The 17,700-nt window shown below is 41.5% G+C and overlaps 1 protein-coding gene across 4 annotated transcripts in view; it reads right to left on the bottom strand.

The window, feature by feature from the left end:
- Positions 1 to 3,013, bottom strand: part of CHPT1 (choline phosphotransferase 1) — a 35,753-nt gene extending 32,740 nt beyond the window's left edge. For all 4 annotated transcript variants that reach the window (XR_007154172.1, XM_047868082.1, XM_047868080.1 and 1 more), the window contains exon 1: positions 2,526 to 3,013. Coding sequence is in view for 3 of the 4 variants with exons in the window: in XM_047868082.1 (XP_047724038.1) it covers positions 2,526 to 2,798 (273 nt within the window). In the remaining variant the exon portion in view is untranslated. The remainder of the gene's footprint in view (positions 1 to 2,525) is intronic.
- Between the last annotated feature and the right edge of the window lie 14,687 nt (positions 3,014 to 17,700).

Raw genomic sequence — 17,700 nt, 5'->3', positions numbered from 1 at the left:
CTACTATTACTTCAGGATGGATGGATAGAAGAAATGCTAGAATGGTGGTAAGGCTATTGTAGGAAGGGAAAAAACTTGCCAACCTCCTTGGGTAGACATAAAACACAAAGGCCACAATTGATGTAAAAGCACTTTACATACCTGATAAATCTTATATAAAACACAAGGAATTTTTCCTGCATACCACATACAGAAAGGCAGGAACTCTGGACCAGAAGGTGGTGGTAAATGATTATATATATATATTATATATTATATATATATCTATGTAGAATACATATATATATGTAATATATAATATATATATTACATATATATAAATGAAAGTTTTGGGGTTAGATTGACTTAGATCTGAATATGTATATTATATAAATATACTATATGTATAATATATATATAAATATATATAATATATACAATATATATTAAATATATATATGTGTGTATATATATATTAAATATATATATATATATATGTTTTGGAGTCAGATTGACTTAGATCTGAATCCTGTCAGGGCCTGTCATACAAGTTCTGTGACCTGAAAATAAAACAGCCTGAACTACTGTGCTTCTTTCCTGCTATTGCTGAGATTTTACCAAATACACAATGTCAATCCTATAATGGTTTTTCCCCTCACTGCTTCAGCCTCTTACAAGCACCTACAGGATCTAATGACTTACATTTCAGAAATTCTTCTCAGTTTCACCTTATTATTTTAACCCTTATGCCTCCTTTTAGGGCCATTCTGATTTTTTCACTTTTTTTTTTTTTAAGTGTCTGAGATTTCCCCCCACCATCACCATTTTTTTAAAGGCAGTTAAGCCTAAAATTAATTAATCATAATTTTACCTCTTCCATCAAGCCCCTCTTGACCCTCTTAAACATAATCTATTAGGCTTGTTTATGTGTCCTGCTCTTTGTAAGTGCTCAACAAATGCTTCTAAAGTTAATAATATTGACAAGTTCACAGTTTAATTGGCAAGTATCAGAAACATCCAAATGCGGTTAGCCAAATCTAGGCCCAATAAAAACTAAATTTTATTATATATTTTCAGGACATTTTTAATAATAGTGGTATTTTTAATGTGTTGAGTAATATATTTAATTGTTGGGCAAACTACCTTTTTCTACATTTATCTGCAGGTAATGTATTATTTAATTCTCATTGCATCCTTGTAAAATTGGTTTGGCAAGTATGATTTTCTAATTCACATGTGGGAAAACTGACCAGCAGTTATCTCTATGATGCTGTGGAGCCCCATGAGAACTCAAACCTTCCACTTGTAAATCCAGTGCACCAACTCTGGGAAATTCTGCAAACAGACTGCAAAAATGAAAAACTAAAGAAACTTACTTTTTGCAAACAATATGGAAATGAATAACAATGGAAACATCTGCCAAGAACTCATATGTAATAAACATAACCATCAATTGGCAAGATATGTTTAAAATGTAGGCTCCATTAAATATTTTTTTAATGGACGGATAGTATGGAAGGCATAAAATATTTCCATTGTATTCCTGCTATCCAATTTCAACTTGAATTAATTCCCCACAGAACCTATACTCAAATAGGATTATACAAGGGATTTCACTATTTGGAGAAAAAAGACAAGAAAGCTGTGTCACAGAATGTGCAATGTGATACTCATCTCATGTACTATGCCTTAAAGCTACAAATGGGAGTGAACCCCCTTTGCCTCCTACCCCATCCACACTGAGCCCAAGGGGGCTTCTGATTAACACTTGTCCAAAGCCCACGTTATCTACTTTTTTTTTATTTACGCTTATTTCAGATATATGTCAAATACGCATTGCTAACAAAATCTGTTGGCTTTTGTGACCCCTGGGTCGTGATAATAAGGATTATCGCCTGCTAATAATACCTTAGTTTGTTTTGCAGGTCAATGAGGCAAAGTGGAAGTTACCTCTTGGAAGTAACTTATCTTTGATCAGTGCTACCAGTAATTTCAGGATCACTAGCACAACCGTGAGAAACAGACGATTATAAAAGTGTCCAAAGGGTAACTCCGGCTTGGACAACCCGACCTCAAGCCCTGGTGCCAGACAGGAAGGACGGAGACTGGGGGCGTTCAGTCCCCAGTGTGCAAAGTAACCGACAGCTTGTCCATCCCACAGCTCGGCTCCGGATGGGATGGAGGCCGGGCAGGCAGGCTTGCTGTGGCCCGGGGGAGGTTGAGTGCATACCGGGTTGAAGCAGTGACCTTGACAACCCCTCCGCCGCCCCGGGAGGCTCGGGGTGGACGCAGGGTTAGGGTAGCGGCGCGACAGCCTCCAGGTGGCCCGGGGAGTCTCAGGGCGGACGCAGCGCGGGGCAGTGGCGGTATCCCACCCCCACCCCCCACCCCCGAGGCTCAGCCTCGCGGGGGTCTCCCGGCTCTCCCGGGCACCTCCAGCTGCGGGACGGCGGGGCATCTCGGGCGGGGCTCGGGCGGGGGCTCGGGGCTCCCGGGACAGCAGTTGGGGGTCCCTCCTCCGCGGCCGGCCGGGAGGTGGGCCCTACCTCCTCGGTGGCCGTGGGGCAGTAGGAGATAAGCACGAGCGTGGTGAGCAGGTTGATGGCCAGGCCCAGGAGGGTGATGGAGTTGGGAGCCATCCACAGCGGGATCCACTGGAGCAGCCAGGTCCAGTAAACCTGCAGCGGCGGCTCGAGCAGCGAGACGCCCGCCGCGCTGTAGCGGTGCTCCTCCAGCCGCCGCAGCTGCGCCGCGCTCAGCGGCTCCGCCAGCGCCTTCAGCCAGCGCGGCGCCGGCCTGGCCCCGGCGCCCGCCGCCATGGCCGCCTGCGGGCCCTGCCGCTTCGAGGGAGCGCGGCCAGTGCCCGGCGCCAGGGCGGGGAGAGGTGAAGGGAGGGGCTTGCGGACCGGGGCCTGTGGCTGCCGGGTGGGACTCTCCGGTCGGGCTCGCTCGACCGAGGTCGAGGTCAGGCGGGGCCGCCTCAGGTCCCGGGGCCCCCGCCCCCAGAGCGGCCCGGCCGCTCGTGCGACCGCGGGGGTGGAGTGAGGGCGGGGCCTCCGGGGAGAGGACCTGGGGGAGGGGTTGGGGAGAGTCCGGCGAGGTGTCAGGGAGGGTTGGACCGGCTCTCGCTGGCCACCAGGTCACCACTAGGGTCCCGCCAACAGTAACTTTCTGGTTGGCGTGCAAGGGCCCTGATTTCCCCAAGGGGCTGATGCACCTGCCTCTAAAGTTCGATTCTTCTCCAAGGATGTCTGGTCGGGCTCCCGTGAGGAAAAACTCCTCGCTAGCTGGGCAGTTAGAGGCTGGTTCCTCTAACCTGTGGTCTTGTGCACAACTCTTTTCTCCTGGTGTGGGTGTGCCCTGGCCTTTGGCTAACTACTGAAGGACGTCGCTGCGTGTGGAGTCTGGCGGGAGGGGAGGGCGGTTGGTTGTGTGAGAACATGATTTTGCACATCTTGGGTCACCGGCCTCATGGCCCCGTCTGTCTGTCCAAAAAGAGGTCCTACTTGATAAACGCACCACAAAAACAATTCTTCTTCCAACCCAAAGAACAGGGGCCCTTTAGCTCTATAGAACTCTCGCTGTGGGTTCAAAGACCAAGATATTGAAAGGAAAAATCAGGACTTGAAAAGGCTTGCTAACAAGGGGACTGAATGGTTGAAACTCAAATGCCCTTTTTTCAGAGCATCCAGTACCAGTAATTGGACATTTTTACACGCAGCCTTCTCTGGCGATAGAGGACAGGGATCCAGGCAGCGTCCTCCCACTATACAGTGGACTGAGCACACTTGCCACACAATGGTAGTTCACCAGCCCCTTACCTCACAATGCACCTCTTTACACAGGGGACATCCTGCCGTAAACATTGCACAGCCTGAGATAAGCCTCCCTCTTGCCTTTTTTTACTTCCTGGTTCTGATCTTTATGCAATTTTCTAAGGCATAGAACAAGCTCAGAGACTGCTTTCAAGACAGTGTGTTAAGAAACATGTATCAGCAGATGCAGTTTGTCCTGCAGGATTCACATTATGACACCTCGGAGAGGAGTCAGCAAACTACTAACAGCCCACCACCTGTTTTAGTACAGCCCACGGGCTAAGTATGGTATTTACATTTTTAAATGGCTGAAAAAAATCAAAGGAATTTTTTTGATGCAAAATTATATGAAATTCAAACTTCAGTGTCACAAATAAGGCCACGTTTATGCCTCACATATTGTTTAAACTACTTTCTCACTCAAAAGCCGAGTTCTGTGGTTGTGACAGACACCACACGGGCCTGCAAACCCTGGAATATTTACAGTCTGGTCCCTCACAGAAAAAAGTTTGGTGACCCCTGCCTTAGGTGTCTATAGACCAAACCATTCATTGGATATATACCTCCTAATCTTTCATGTGAAGAAAAAAGTGCTGAAAAATGCAGGAAAGGAATCAGAATGACAGAGATCCATTTTTAACTATGCTGGTTTTATGTACAGTAAACTTGGAGACATCTGTTTTTTTAATTTATCAATGCCATGAAAAATCCAGGGAGAAATCCTTTTTCACATCAATAAATTTAACTATATTACAGATAATTTCTAGTGCACATCAAAACATCAAAGGAGAATGAAAATACACAAGCCATAAACCAGGAAAAGGTATTTCCCTCAAATAAAATCCACATTGACTACTACCCAGATTATATAAAGAACTCCTAAAATTAACAAGAAACAGAAAAACAATCAACTGGGCTTATATTCAGATACCTGTAAGAAAAATCCCCAAAATCTGGTGACATAAACAAAATAAGAGTTTATTTCTTTCTCGCATAAAAATCTATAATTGCAGTGGCCTCATGATCATCAGGAACTCAGGCTCTTCTGTCTTTCTCCTCTAACATCCTCTCTGACTTGCACCTTAAGGTCATCACTTGGTTCTGAATGGCCTCTGGAGCTCCACCCATTCTATTTGCATTTCAAGTAGACGGAAAGAGAAAGGGAGTGGAAAAAAAAAAAAAAGTTGGATACCACTCAGCCCAGCCAGCAAAATAAGGTGCTTTTCTAAAATTCCAAAACAACACTTCTACATGCATCCCACTAGCCCAGAACTTAATCACGTGGCCTTGAGTGCAAGTATTAGCAAGGAGGAATAGGAGGGGACAACCATTTTGAAAAATAATCTGGCATTATCTGGTAAAGTTGAATATGCACGTACTCTAGCACCACAATTCTGACCCAGGAGTACATCCTAGAGAAATTCTTGCACATGTGTCCTAGGAGATAGGTATAAGAATATTCATCTTTGTACAATAATCAACAACTATAAATACCCTAAATGTCCACCAATACTGAATGGATAAGCTGAGGTATTTTCACACAATTTAATATTATACAGCAAGTTTAATATAGCAGTAGAAAATAAACCATAGCTACACTTATTAACATGAATTGCACAAGTATAATACTGAGAGATGGAAAAAAAGCAAGTTACAGGAAAAATGCACATAATATGATTTATTTAATTCACACAGAGTTCAAAAACATGTATGACTTTGCATTTAGGAATATGTACATATATGACAAAAGCTATGAAGAAAAGGAAAAAAAATGATATATAAAAATCCAGAAATGGGATTGTAGAAGGGCACACAGATTGATTCCAAAGTATTGGTAATTATATTAATTAGGATACAAAACCCCATGGTCTAAGTATTTTTCTCTCACCTATTGTCAGGCAATTCTGGGCTGGTATGGCAACTCCAAAGCGTCAGGAACACTGATTCCTTCCATTTTATTAGGACGTGATGGTGATCTGCTGTGACATCTGTCACCCCATTGATCACCAGGGTTGATTCGGCTTATCTGGCTGGGTAGGCGGGTGTCCCTTTCTTCCCTCGCTGCTCCATGTGCATCCCTCCTGAAGCTGTGCACTCTGTAGAAGAGGACAACCTTCCCCAATACAGGAGGATCATTCTTCGGTCAAGGGTATACGAGTAGTTGCGCTCCCCTGCTAGAACCTCCAAACAAGCTCTAGAGGTCCATTTTATTAGTCTGTCACCCTCAGGATGTTGCCCCTTGTCCTTATAGTCAAAAATGACTAACCACAAGTTCCAACCAATTCAAATGGGAAAAAAGAGAAGCTGTGCTCTTTTCCTTGCTAGGGCGTGGCCTAAAATTGTCCCTGTTTCTTCTGCTCTTATCCTATTGGCCAAAACTTGGTCACATGGCTATGTGTAGCTGCAAGAAAGGCTAGAAACGTAGTTTTTAGCTGGCTAACCATTTTCCCCGGTAAATAATTTCTGTTATTACTGAAAGGTTGGAAAATGGATATTGAAGGGCCCTTTTGCTATCTCAGCCACAATTAAAAAAAAAATTTTTTTAACGTTTATTTATTTTTGGGACAGAGAGAGTCAGAGCATGAACGGGGGAGGGTCAGAGAGAGGGAGACAGAATCTGAAACAGGCTCCAGGTTCTGAGCTGTCAGCACAGAGCCCGACTCCGGGCTTGAACTCCTGGACCACGAGATCGTGACCTGAGCCGAAGTGGTTTGCTCAACCGGCTGAGCCACCCAGGCGCCCCTCTCAGCCACAATTTTTAAACTAGGTAGTAGGAACATGTATTTATTTTATTTATGCTATATATGTGTAATCATTTTTCTTTGCAAATATGGAATATTATATCATCAAAAAGGAGTAAAAGTAATAAAAAATTAAAAGCACATTTTCTCTAACACTCATACTCTTAAGCTGCTTTCTACCCTTGTTTTTTGGGGAAAATTTTTGGAAATTTCAAATGAATTCCAGACCTATTAAGGCCTACCTGTCTAATGGCAAAGAAAAGTAGATTAGAGATTTCTTATTATTTCACCTCTTGAATCACGGCCTCCTTTGATTATCATGGTTTATCACATAGTGATTGATGTTCACAAGTTTTCCATTTTTGAACTAACATGGTAACTTACATTTATGAGCTCCAGTGAGGCTCTGTTCTAAGCATCAGGAGTTATTTCATTTAATATTTTAAAAATCCTATGAAGTAGGTATGATTCTCATCCCCATTTGCAGATTTTTTTCATTGGATCCCACTGAGGTTCAATAACTTGCCCTGACTGCACAACTAGAAAAGTGATAAAACCAGGATTCAAGACCACATAGTTTGATTCCAGAGCCTATACTGCTAACCATAGCTAAATGCCACCTACTAAATTACATATATAAATATTGGACTTAGATGGATATTCTTGTCAATATTCAACTGTCCAGTTTCTATATATCATGTAGATTTTATGCCATTCTAGATATTATGTAAAAAACGGTTTTATTTAAATACTGAAACTGATGAAGAATTCCCTTGCTCAGATGCCTTTGGTAAAGTCCAACCTCCCTAGCTTGGCATTTGAAGGCTGAATCTACTTTTCCAGTCTTACCTCCCAAATATCTCCTCTAACCTCACTTCCCTTTCTAAGTCTCCTGCTCCAACTTCCATTAGCTGTTGCCAAACACACCCAGCATTTTCTCATGTCCTGATTTTCTCCCTGGGCTTGGGGAGTACCTTCCATCCCTCATTACCCCTAAAACATTGCCCGCCAATCAAGGCTCAGCTTAAATTCTATCTTCTCTGAGATGACCTTGCACATTCTTCCAGTTTGACCTCTCCTGCTTCCACACAACCAGAGCCTTTGTACTTGTATTCCACTCTGTCTTTGGTCACTTACTTATATACCAATCTACCTCTCACCCAGCTTATAGAGTACTAGGATCACATTCCTGCACTGAATGTGTTCCTCAATACCTGGCACTCAATAGACATCCATGCTTTTAAAAAACTTTTCATTTTGAAATAATTATAGACTCAGAAAGTAGCAAAAATAATACAGAGGGGTCTCTTGTACTCGTCACCTACCCTCCCCCAATGGTAACATCTTAACATATTCACAGTACAATAGGTCCACAAATTTTTACTTGATTGTTTAGCTAAACTGAATTTCTTTCCCAAAAGAGAAAGGATATCTTGGTTTTACTGCTGCTTCTCTTTGTGTATGTAACTTTCACTTACATTTCAAAACTCCTTCCTCAGCATCTCAGCCAACTTCCCACAAAAGGTAACATAGTCTCATGTAGTCAGATCAGGTGCATCTGTTGTGATATAACAGCTTCAAAAAGCCACTGATTTCCATTGGTTTGGAAAAAGGCATGGGTTGCAATCAAGAAATCACTGGCTAGGGTTGCCTAGCTGGCTCAGTCTGATAAGCCTCAGACACTTGATTTCAGCTCAGGTCATGATCTTGCCATTAGTGGGTTCACGTCCCCTGTCAGGCTTTGCATTGTCAGCGGGGAGCCTGCTTGGGATTCTTTCTCCCTCTCTTTCTGCCCCTCCACACCTCTCAAAAATAAAAAAATAAACTTGAAAAAAAAGAAATCACTGGCTAGATTTGGGGTGTAGCAGAATGTTATCATTTAGGGAGTCAAGCTGGGTGTTTAGAGGTTTAGACTCATAGGATGGAGTATTTATAAAGATTAGTATGGTTCTGCAGTTCTTTTTTCATTTACTTGCTTTGATCTAATTTATGTTTTTATAGTTTTGTACTTTGAGACTTTAAAGTCCATACTTTATAGAACTATGATACCTTACAAAATCCATGAGCAGACATGCAGTGTTTAATAGTAGGTTGCCAAAACCCTTTGCTCTCTTCTTTTACAAATGCTTGATTTCCTGAACGAAATCAGAAAACAATATTTCACAATATAGTCCCTGAGATGTTGTAATTGTGCTTTTTATCTGAAATTGTGAAAGCAATTTAGGATTAAGGAAACTGATTTCCCTCAGAGACAGTTCTTAGCACTCTTTTTTAATATCCTTTAACCTTTTTAATTTGTTAACCTTTTCTGAGTTCACATCCTACTGCTTTAAGATTTTTTCCACAATATGATTTGAGGAGCACTAGTGGGAATGTTCTTCCTCAAAAATTCCTTCTTCAGCAGTCTAGGGTGCCTGAAATCCTAAGAGTTATTCCTGTCTTCCGGTTAGGGCTTTTAGGAGTGACAGGTTAGGTCACATGTCAGTGTTAGTTAGGTTGTTATCAGGAATACCTTAGGAGGGACACTTTTATCAGACTGACTTTCTTTTGGGCCGGTGAGAGACAATGGCCCGAATAAATATCCATATAAGGAGCTAGAGAGAAAGAGGGCTGGAGCCACACCTGTCCTGAAGGAACAGGTACAGGACTCACCTGGAGATCCTGTTACAATAAAGGTTCCGAGTGAGGAGATGTGGAGAGTGCATGGTGCTGAGTTTTCTTTCCTAACATGCTCCCAGATGATGCCCATGCTGCTGGTCACAAGACCACATTTCAAGTGCAACATCCACTCTTAGAAGGCTTGGGTATAGGCATTGCTCTGAAGAAGCCCTTTAAACCCCAGGTGGAAGGGGGCTAGGGCAGAACAAAGAGAGAAAGCACTCGGGGCAGTTAAGGGACAAGAAAAGAAAGACCAGTTTGGCTCACTTAATTCTGTTTAAAGCTGTTTTTTTCCAGGACAAAGAAGAGTTAGATGATAGATAGATATTTAAGATTTTGTATTTTATTTTATATTTCTGATTTTATATTATATATATTACATATATATGTATATATTTATTTAAAACTCATTACATAATGTTCTCACCAGTGGAACTGAGATCCACTTGTTGGTCCCTGGTGAAGGTGTTGGCTGCTGGTTGTTGATGAGGCTTTTCTAAGATTATGCCATGCTTCCAAGAACTGGGACACCTTGAGCTCCCTGACAGTGTGTCTGGAACAACATCCATTGGAAGATCTGGGAATAAAAAAGTGTTTTGTATTAAAATAAACTCCTATATCACAGGAAGAATATAACATGTGCATAAAGTTCAATGGGTAAGCATACAAGGGGTTGTGGTGGTAGTCTCAGGCTATGCTCTCAGGTTCTGTCCAAGGTTTTCTTTTCTTCTGCAAAGAGGAATAGGGAGGGTGGTGGGGGACAGGTTAAGAAACCACTGCTGAGATAATGCCTGTAAAACACAGAAGTAGGTGCTTTTTTAAAAATATTTTATTGTTGATTTTCTCTTTGCCATTTCCCCTTTCTTTAGTTCCTTGCCTTGTGAGGTTATTTCTGGCTTCATTTTTATCTCACTGCTCTTGATTTCCCCTCCCTTGGTGAAAATAATAATGTGTTAGTCAGTTCTCCTTTTCTCCCCCTGCTTTGATGTTGATTCTTGGTCTTGCCCTCCACCAAGCCCCTTCTTGCCATCTCCTGCTGATCTGTCCATCACTCTTGCTTAACTTCCTCAGAGAGTGGAGTTACTACTTTGGTGACACTTTGGTTCAGAGTCCATGCTTGCTATTATGAGGACTCAACAATCATGGAGAAACTTGTCTCACCAAGGAACTCCTATTGCTACCTAATGTTTGTTGAACCCTAACTAAGAGCTATTGACAAGTGAATAAAGTCATCCTGTGCAGAGATGCTCTGCCTCTTTCTGGCAGTCTTTGCTACCACCCAACCCGGCTCCAGCTCAGCGGTACCTCCCCAGGGCAGGAATGGGAACTGAATGGACAATGACCCCCAGTGGACACTCAGGAGTGTGGCAGGGATGACCCGTCCAATGGCACTTCAGGGGATACATTACTTGGGTCTCTAGTGTCTGGAATTTTCCAAATGACCACATGACTCCAAATCAGTTTTGGTTTATTTTGCAACATGGCTTCTTTCCAATTACCCCTTGTCCTAATCATCCAAGAAGGATGCCTTACAGAGTCCAAATAATGGTTCCTTTCCTTGCCACAGTGTTTCTGGTAACCCCTAGTTCTTTTTTATTTATTTATTTTTTCATTAACAAAACAAAAAAAAAAGCTGATATACACGCCAATAAAATTGGTATGTAATGTCTTTAAAATGTTTTCATGGGCTCCAAGACTAGGATGAAGGTGAGAGTTCAGGAATAAAGGAGGGAGCCTCTTGCCTGTGGATAGCTGTGTAAGTGCTTATCTACGAAGAACAGAAAGATGCTTTCTAAAGCTATTGCTTGGGAGTGAAAGAAATTATGGTGGACTATGCGCTTGAGTGCGATGTTTTTTCCTTTCATGACTGAGTCAGCCAGTGCCCCAAGCCACCCTGAGTGACTTCTCTGGGAGTGTTTAACTGTTTTGCTGCCTCTCTGGTATTTTGTTCCTAGTAATCTACTCCAGAGAGTAGAAAAATATTCAGCTAGGCCATAGGTTCCTCAGACCAGAGCAGTTGGTTGTTCATCAAGTGGTTTGTTTCTCTAGTCCATTCTAAGTTATCAAAGTTTAATAACAAAGGATTTTATAAATATATACATGTAGCAAGCACCTGAATTTTTGGTACAAGGATGGTAATTAATGGCCCAGCTAAAATAAGAACTAAAACACGGGCACCTGGGTGACTCAGTTGGTTAAGCCTCTGACTCTTGATTTTGGCTCAGGTCATGATCCCAGGATCCTAAGATTGAGCCCTGCATCAAGCCTCATTTCAAGCTCTGCACTGAGTGTGGAGTCTGCTTAAGATTCTCTCTCTCTCTCTCTCTCTCTGTCTCTCTCTCTCTCTCTCTCTCTTTCTCTCCCTCTCTATCTCTTTGCGGCTCAGTTGGTTAAGTGTCCGACTTTGGCTCAGGTCATGATCTCATGGTTCTCGAGTTTGAGCCCTGCATTAGCCTCTGTGCTGACAACTCACAGCTTGGAGCCTGCTTTGGATTCTGTGTCTCCCTCTCTCTCTCTCTCTGCCACTTTCCTGCTTGTGGTCTGTCTCTCTCACTCTTAAAAATAAATAAACATTAAAAAAAATATTTTAAAAAGATTCTCTCTCTCCCTCTGCCCCCTCCCCCCACTTGTGCATGCTCTCTGTCTCTAAAATAAAAAAAATAAAAATAAAATAATTAAAATAAATGTGGGGTTCAATCTAGAGTTCAATTAATATCATAGGAGAATTGGTACTGGTATTATTATTTCTGATTCTATTCCTACTTCCAGGAAAAAGAGACCAAACTTGTATTTCTAGAATTCTCTTCTATAAAACTTAAGTGAGGAAGGAGATGGAGGGTCAGACTTGGAGTTTGGTGAGTGGGGAAAGGCTGGAGTGGGAGAGAAATTGGATGGAGATACAGGGAAGGAAACAGAGGTGGTTCAGGGCTGGCTACTCCTTTTATTTTTTTTAATTAATTTATTTTTTAAAATTTACATCCAAGTTAGTTAACATACAGTGCAATAATGATTTCAGGAGTAGAATCCAGTGATTAATCACCTACATATAACACCCAGTGCTCAACCCAGCAAGTGTCCTCCTTAATACCCCTTGCCCAGTTAGCCCATCCCCCCACCCAAAACCCCTCCAGCAACCCTCAGTTTGTTCTCTGTATTTAAGAGTCTCTTGTGGTTTCTCCCCTTCCCTGTTTTCATATTATTTTTGCTTCTCTTCCCTTGTGTTCATCTGTTTGTGTCTTAAATTCCACCCATGAGTGAAGTCATATAATATTTGCCTTTCTCTAATTTCACTTAGCATAATACCCTCTAGTTCCATCCACATTGTTGAAAATGGCAAGATTTCATTCCTTTTGAACACCAAATAACATTCCACTGTGTGTGTGTGTGTGTGTGTGTGTGTGTGTGTATACATATATATCACATCTTCTTTATCTATTCATTTGTCAATGGACATTGGGCTCTTCCATACTTTGGCTATTGTCGATAGTGCTGCTGTAAATATTGGGGTACAAGTGCCCCTTCGAAACAGCACTCCTGTATCCTTTGGATAAATACCTAGTAGTGCAATTGCTGGGTCATAGGGTAGTTCTATTTTTAACTTTTTGAGGAACTTCCACACTGTTTTCCTGAGTGACTGCACCAGTTTGTATTCCCACCAGCAGTGCAACAGGTTTGCTCTTTCTCTGCATTGTTGCCAACATCGGTGTTACCTGAGTTGTTAATTTTAGCTATCTGACAGGAGTGAGGTGGTATCTCATTGCAGTTTTGATTTGTATTTCCCTGATGATGAGCGATGTTGAGCATTTTTTCACGTGTCCATTAGACATCTGGATGTCTTCTTTGGAAAAATGTCTATTCATGTCTTTTGCCCATTTCTTCACTGGATTATTTGTTTTTGGGGTGTTGAGCTTGATAAGCTCTTTATAGATTTGGGATATTAGCCCTTTATCTGATATGTCATTTGCGAATATCTTCTCCCATTCTGTTGGTTGCCTTTTCATTTTGCTGATTGTTTCCTTCACCGTGCAGAAGTTTTCATCTTGATGAGGTCCCAACAGTTCATTTTTGCTTTAGTTTCCCTTGCACTGGGAGACATGTCAAGTAAGAAGTTACTGTGGCTGAAGTCAAAGAGGTCTTTGCCTGCTTTTTCCTCTAGGATTTTGATGGCTTCCTCTCTTACATATAGGTCTTTCATCCATTTTGAGTTTATTTTGTGTATGGTGTAAGAAAATGGTCCAGGTTCATTCTTCTGCATGTCACTGTCCAGTTTTCCCAACACCATTTGCTGAAGAGACTGTCTTTTTTCCATTGAATATTCTTCCCTGCTTTGTGAAAGATTAGTTGGCCATATGTTTGTGTGTACATTTCTGGGTTCTCTTTTCTATTCCATTGATCTATGTGTCTGTTTTTGTGACAGTACCATACTGTCTTGATGATTACAGCTTTGTAATACAGCTTGAAGTCTGGAAATGTGGTGCCTCCAGCTTTGGTTTTCTTTTTCAGGATTGCTTTTGCTATTCAGGGTCTTTTGTGGTTCCATACAAACTTTAGAATTGTGTATTCTAGCTCTGTGAAGAATACTGGTGTTATTTTGATAGGGATTGCACTGAATATGTAGATTGCTTTGGGTTGTATCGACATTTTAACAGTGTTTATTCTTCCAATCCATGAGCATGGAATTTTTTTTTTCCATTTTTTGTGTGTCTTCTTCAATTTCTTTCATAAGCTTTTTACAGTTGTCAGTGTGTAGATTTTCCACCTCTTTGGTAAGGTTTATTCCTAGGTATTTTATGGTTTTTGTCGCAATTGTAAATGGGATAGATTCCTTGATTTATCTTTGGGCATCTATTGAGAGGATCATGTGGTTCTCATTCTTTCTTTTATTAATGTGATGTATCACATTGATTGACTTGCAGATATTGAACCAGCCCTACATCCCAGGAATAAATCCCACTTGATTGTGGTAAATAATTTTTTAATGTATTGCTGGATCCAGTTGGCTAGTATTTTGTTGAGAATTTTTGCATCCACATTCATCAGGGAAATTGGTCTGTAGTTCTTCTTTTTAGTGGAGTCTGTCTGGTTTTGGAATCAAGGTAATGCTGAGGACTGGCTACTCCTAACTTCTATAGCTCATGTACATAAATATTTAGAAGTTATAAATGAAGCTAATGGATGGTTAATAAACTAGTTGTATTCTCCAGTCTTCATGAGCTGAATCCATAATGACTTGGAAGGCCAGGTTTGAATTGTAGAACTGTCAGATTCTTCAGAGATACTTGCTACAATATGGTGACCCACTGCCAGTCTCCCCACTCTTTACATCCTAGCTCCTTCCAGCACCACACCAGGAGGGTTCTTAGACCCACATGAGCAGATGCCCCACCTCATGCACAAGCTCTAGTCACATTCCCACACCCCTGCCTCCTGGCAAACATGTGTCTCTGTCCTAACCTTTAAGCCTCAATGTGCATAAACTGGCCATGTGTTTCTTTTTAGGGGGTTTGAACTCAGGGAAAAGGCCCACAAATTCCCTAAAAGTTAGCTTGGGTGCAGTTTACAAGGAGGATGTGGTAAGGATTCTAAATAGGCACATCCCCTTGGCTTTGTGGCACTCCTGCCCTGTGGAGGGAATTAATGGGTGGAGGAGGGCCAGAGTGAGGCTCTTGAAAGTGTAGAATTCCCTCTTGCCCAGGTCCAAGGCTAGTACTAAGTGGTAGAACTGTCCAGTGTTCCCACAAAGAACATCTTTAGAAGTAGCAGGTAAATAGTGAAGCTATGGCCTTAGAGGTCCACACTTATATCCACACTTGTCCAGGAAGTTCAGAGTCTTTGAGTGGACCATAGTGGGTTGGACACAGACATTCCACCAGTATGGAATAAAATGGAGAGACTTTCCTTCTCTCCATTTTCTAGGCACAGAAAATATTCCAGCTGACCCAGGGCCTGAGGTAGGACCCCCGAACAGGACAGAGAGAATTTCTCAATTTCACTAGCTAGTGGAGAGCTCATCTAGCTAGTGGAGAGCTCATATTTTAATTTGATTTAGAAAAATAAAGTCATGTGGCATGGCCTATACTTCATTCTAGTGTGATACATACATGGATAATAACAAATACATAAACCACATTATCCAACTTCTGAATCCTTATAGGGATCTCTTACACCTGCTGTCTTCCCTGTTTATGTCTTCCCCTTTGTTTACTAGTCTTCTACATTATAAACTCTTTGAAGGCATGAAGTGGATTATTCATCATTGGGTTCTAGCTGAATCCAACACAGTGCCATGTACACATCAGACATTCAATAATTCATTTGTTGAGCTGAATAGAATTTTTCCAAAAGATTAAAAACTAGTGGCTAAGGATATATTACCTTGTTCCAATGTTTCTTGGAACTAGTGGGTTTTTCTCCTATTTCTGTATTAATTTAGATGAAACATTCATTAAGCTTTCTTCTTTTTTTTTTTTTTTTTTTAAATTTTTTTTTCAACGTTTATTTATTTTTGGGACAGAGAGAGACAGAGCATGAACGGGGGAGGGGCAGAGAGAGAGGGAGACACAGAATCGGAAACAGGCTCCAGGCTCTGAGCCATCAGCCCAGAGCCTGATGCGGGGCTCGAACTCACGGACCGCGAGATCGTGACCTGGCTGAAGTCAGATGCTTAACCGACTGCGCCACCCAGGCGCCCCAGCATTAAGCTTTCTTCTAAAGTAAGTAAATAAATATGATCCTTTAGAATATTTAATAAATGTTTAGTTTCCAAAAAGAATTCTTGATAAGTTCCTGTGACATATAATTTTTCTTTAATAAAGTCAAATTCAAACAAAATTAGAACAAAGTTATACGAAAGGTAATAGCAATGACAGCTTCTGACATTTTTTGCTCTTTGTCGTTTCAAAATAGACTTTTTCTTCCTTTTTGGAATTTTGTGGTGCATGAGTACCCTTAAAGAGGTCATATGTAGAAAAATAACATTATCTAGTACAAAATATATTTGAGAGCATGAGTCATGACTGGGAACCAATATTTTGTAAGGATACTTTACAGTCACTTTCAGGCAATGTTTATACAAAGCCTAACAAACTTGACCCTGACTTGGCAAAATCAGTCAATGAGTGAATTAGGCAACCAGCTTAGTTGCTGTCCTGGAGTTCAGACCAAGCAGCTGGGCTGCAGGGGCCCACACCAATTAGTTTTGCCAGACAGTTGTTTATTGGGTTTGCACATAAGGATATGATCTTCTTGACGTTACAGAGATGCCAGGTTTCTTTTACATAAAATATCTTAGTCGATAATGTATAAATATATTTTCTGATTAAAATGGGTATTTACATAGGGGTTGCGCACATTACTGCTTCACAATGATTAAGGATATGGGGTAGTAGCCAATATTCTTCACAACCGATAAGGCAGGATCACCAACTCATCAGAACAGAAGAGGCAGCCATTATAGTTTGGACAAGAACCCAAATTTTCTCTTGCTATTCCCAAAGGTACTGCAGCTACCTGAATACACCACTCCTTCCCTTGATGAGACCCACGTCAGCCCAGGAGTGTGATCTCCCCCATACCTCCCAGCTCTAACCTGGAAAGGAAGCAGGGCAGATATTTTAAAATGTTGTCCCAGGATCCTATGGGCCCACCTACAGGTCACAATGTATTTATCTCCTAGGACAAAAGACCAAAAAGAAGAAATGGGGGGAGACAAGGGAATAAACAGTAATGGTGAGGTGACTTACTTACCCTTCACTCCCTTAACTGAAACTTTCTCTAGAACAGCAGGAAGAGTCAAAGGAAGCGCTGAAAAGATGATGCGCTCCTGCAAATGTTTCTCAGCTTCTAGGATTTTGATGGTCTTCATTAGTCTGAATGGATGCCATCAGCAATCTCTAAATCTACAACCGCTCTGTCGTCTGCAGTAACTCTCTGTCACTAGGACTAGCTGTTTTGGCAGGAGCTCTGGTACATTTGGCCTGGAGGCTGTGCCAGAGACAAATGAAGGTCAGGCCTGAGTTTGGTGGCACCTGGCTCCCAGCCTTTTGTCCTCAGTTCTGTTTGCGCACACAACCCCAAGCACATAAAAGAATACTGTGTGATCTCATCATAAGTGCTTCAAACTTATTGTACCATTTATTGAATACAATTTCCCTTCTGTTGAGAAAACTGTGTCTGAGAGACTTTATGAAGTTGTCTTATAGGGAATACAAATGGGAAAAAGCGTACAGATCCACTGGTGTTAAGCAGGATTGTGTGAAATAAACAACCCTGTTTTGCTTAGAAAAATCTGTTAGATCAAGAAAAGAGTGACCTTTCAAGAGAAAGATGGGTTTTCAAGATCTGACCGTGGTATATAGTACTATGTCATTTTATTCTGGAAAAAAGAAAGCATTTACAGCCTACTATTTTAAACTGAAACAACAGCTTTTGCTAATTTTCTAGCTTGCTTTTTTTGTAAAGTACAGTGACCAAGCACAGACAATCATGAGCAAAATGTTGACTTCAAA

This window comes from Prionailurus viverrinus, chromosome B4 (genome assembly GCF_022837055.1).
Source record: "Prionailurus viverrinus isolate Anna chromosome B4, UM_Priviv_1.0, whole genome shotgun sequence".
NCBI lineage: Eukaryota > Metazoa > Chordata > Mammalia > Carnivora > Felidae > Prionailurus > Prionailurus viverrinus.
This window is presented reverse-complemented; position numbering and strand designations above follow the sequence as displayed.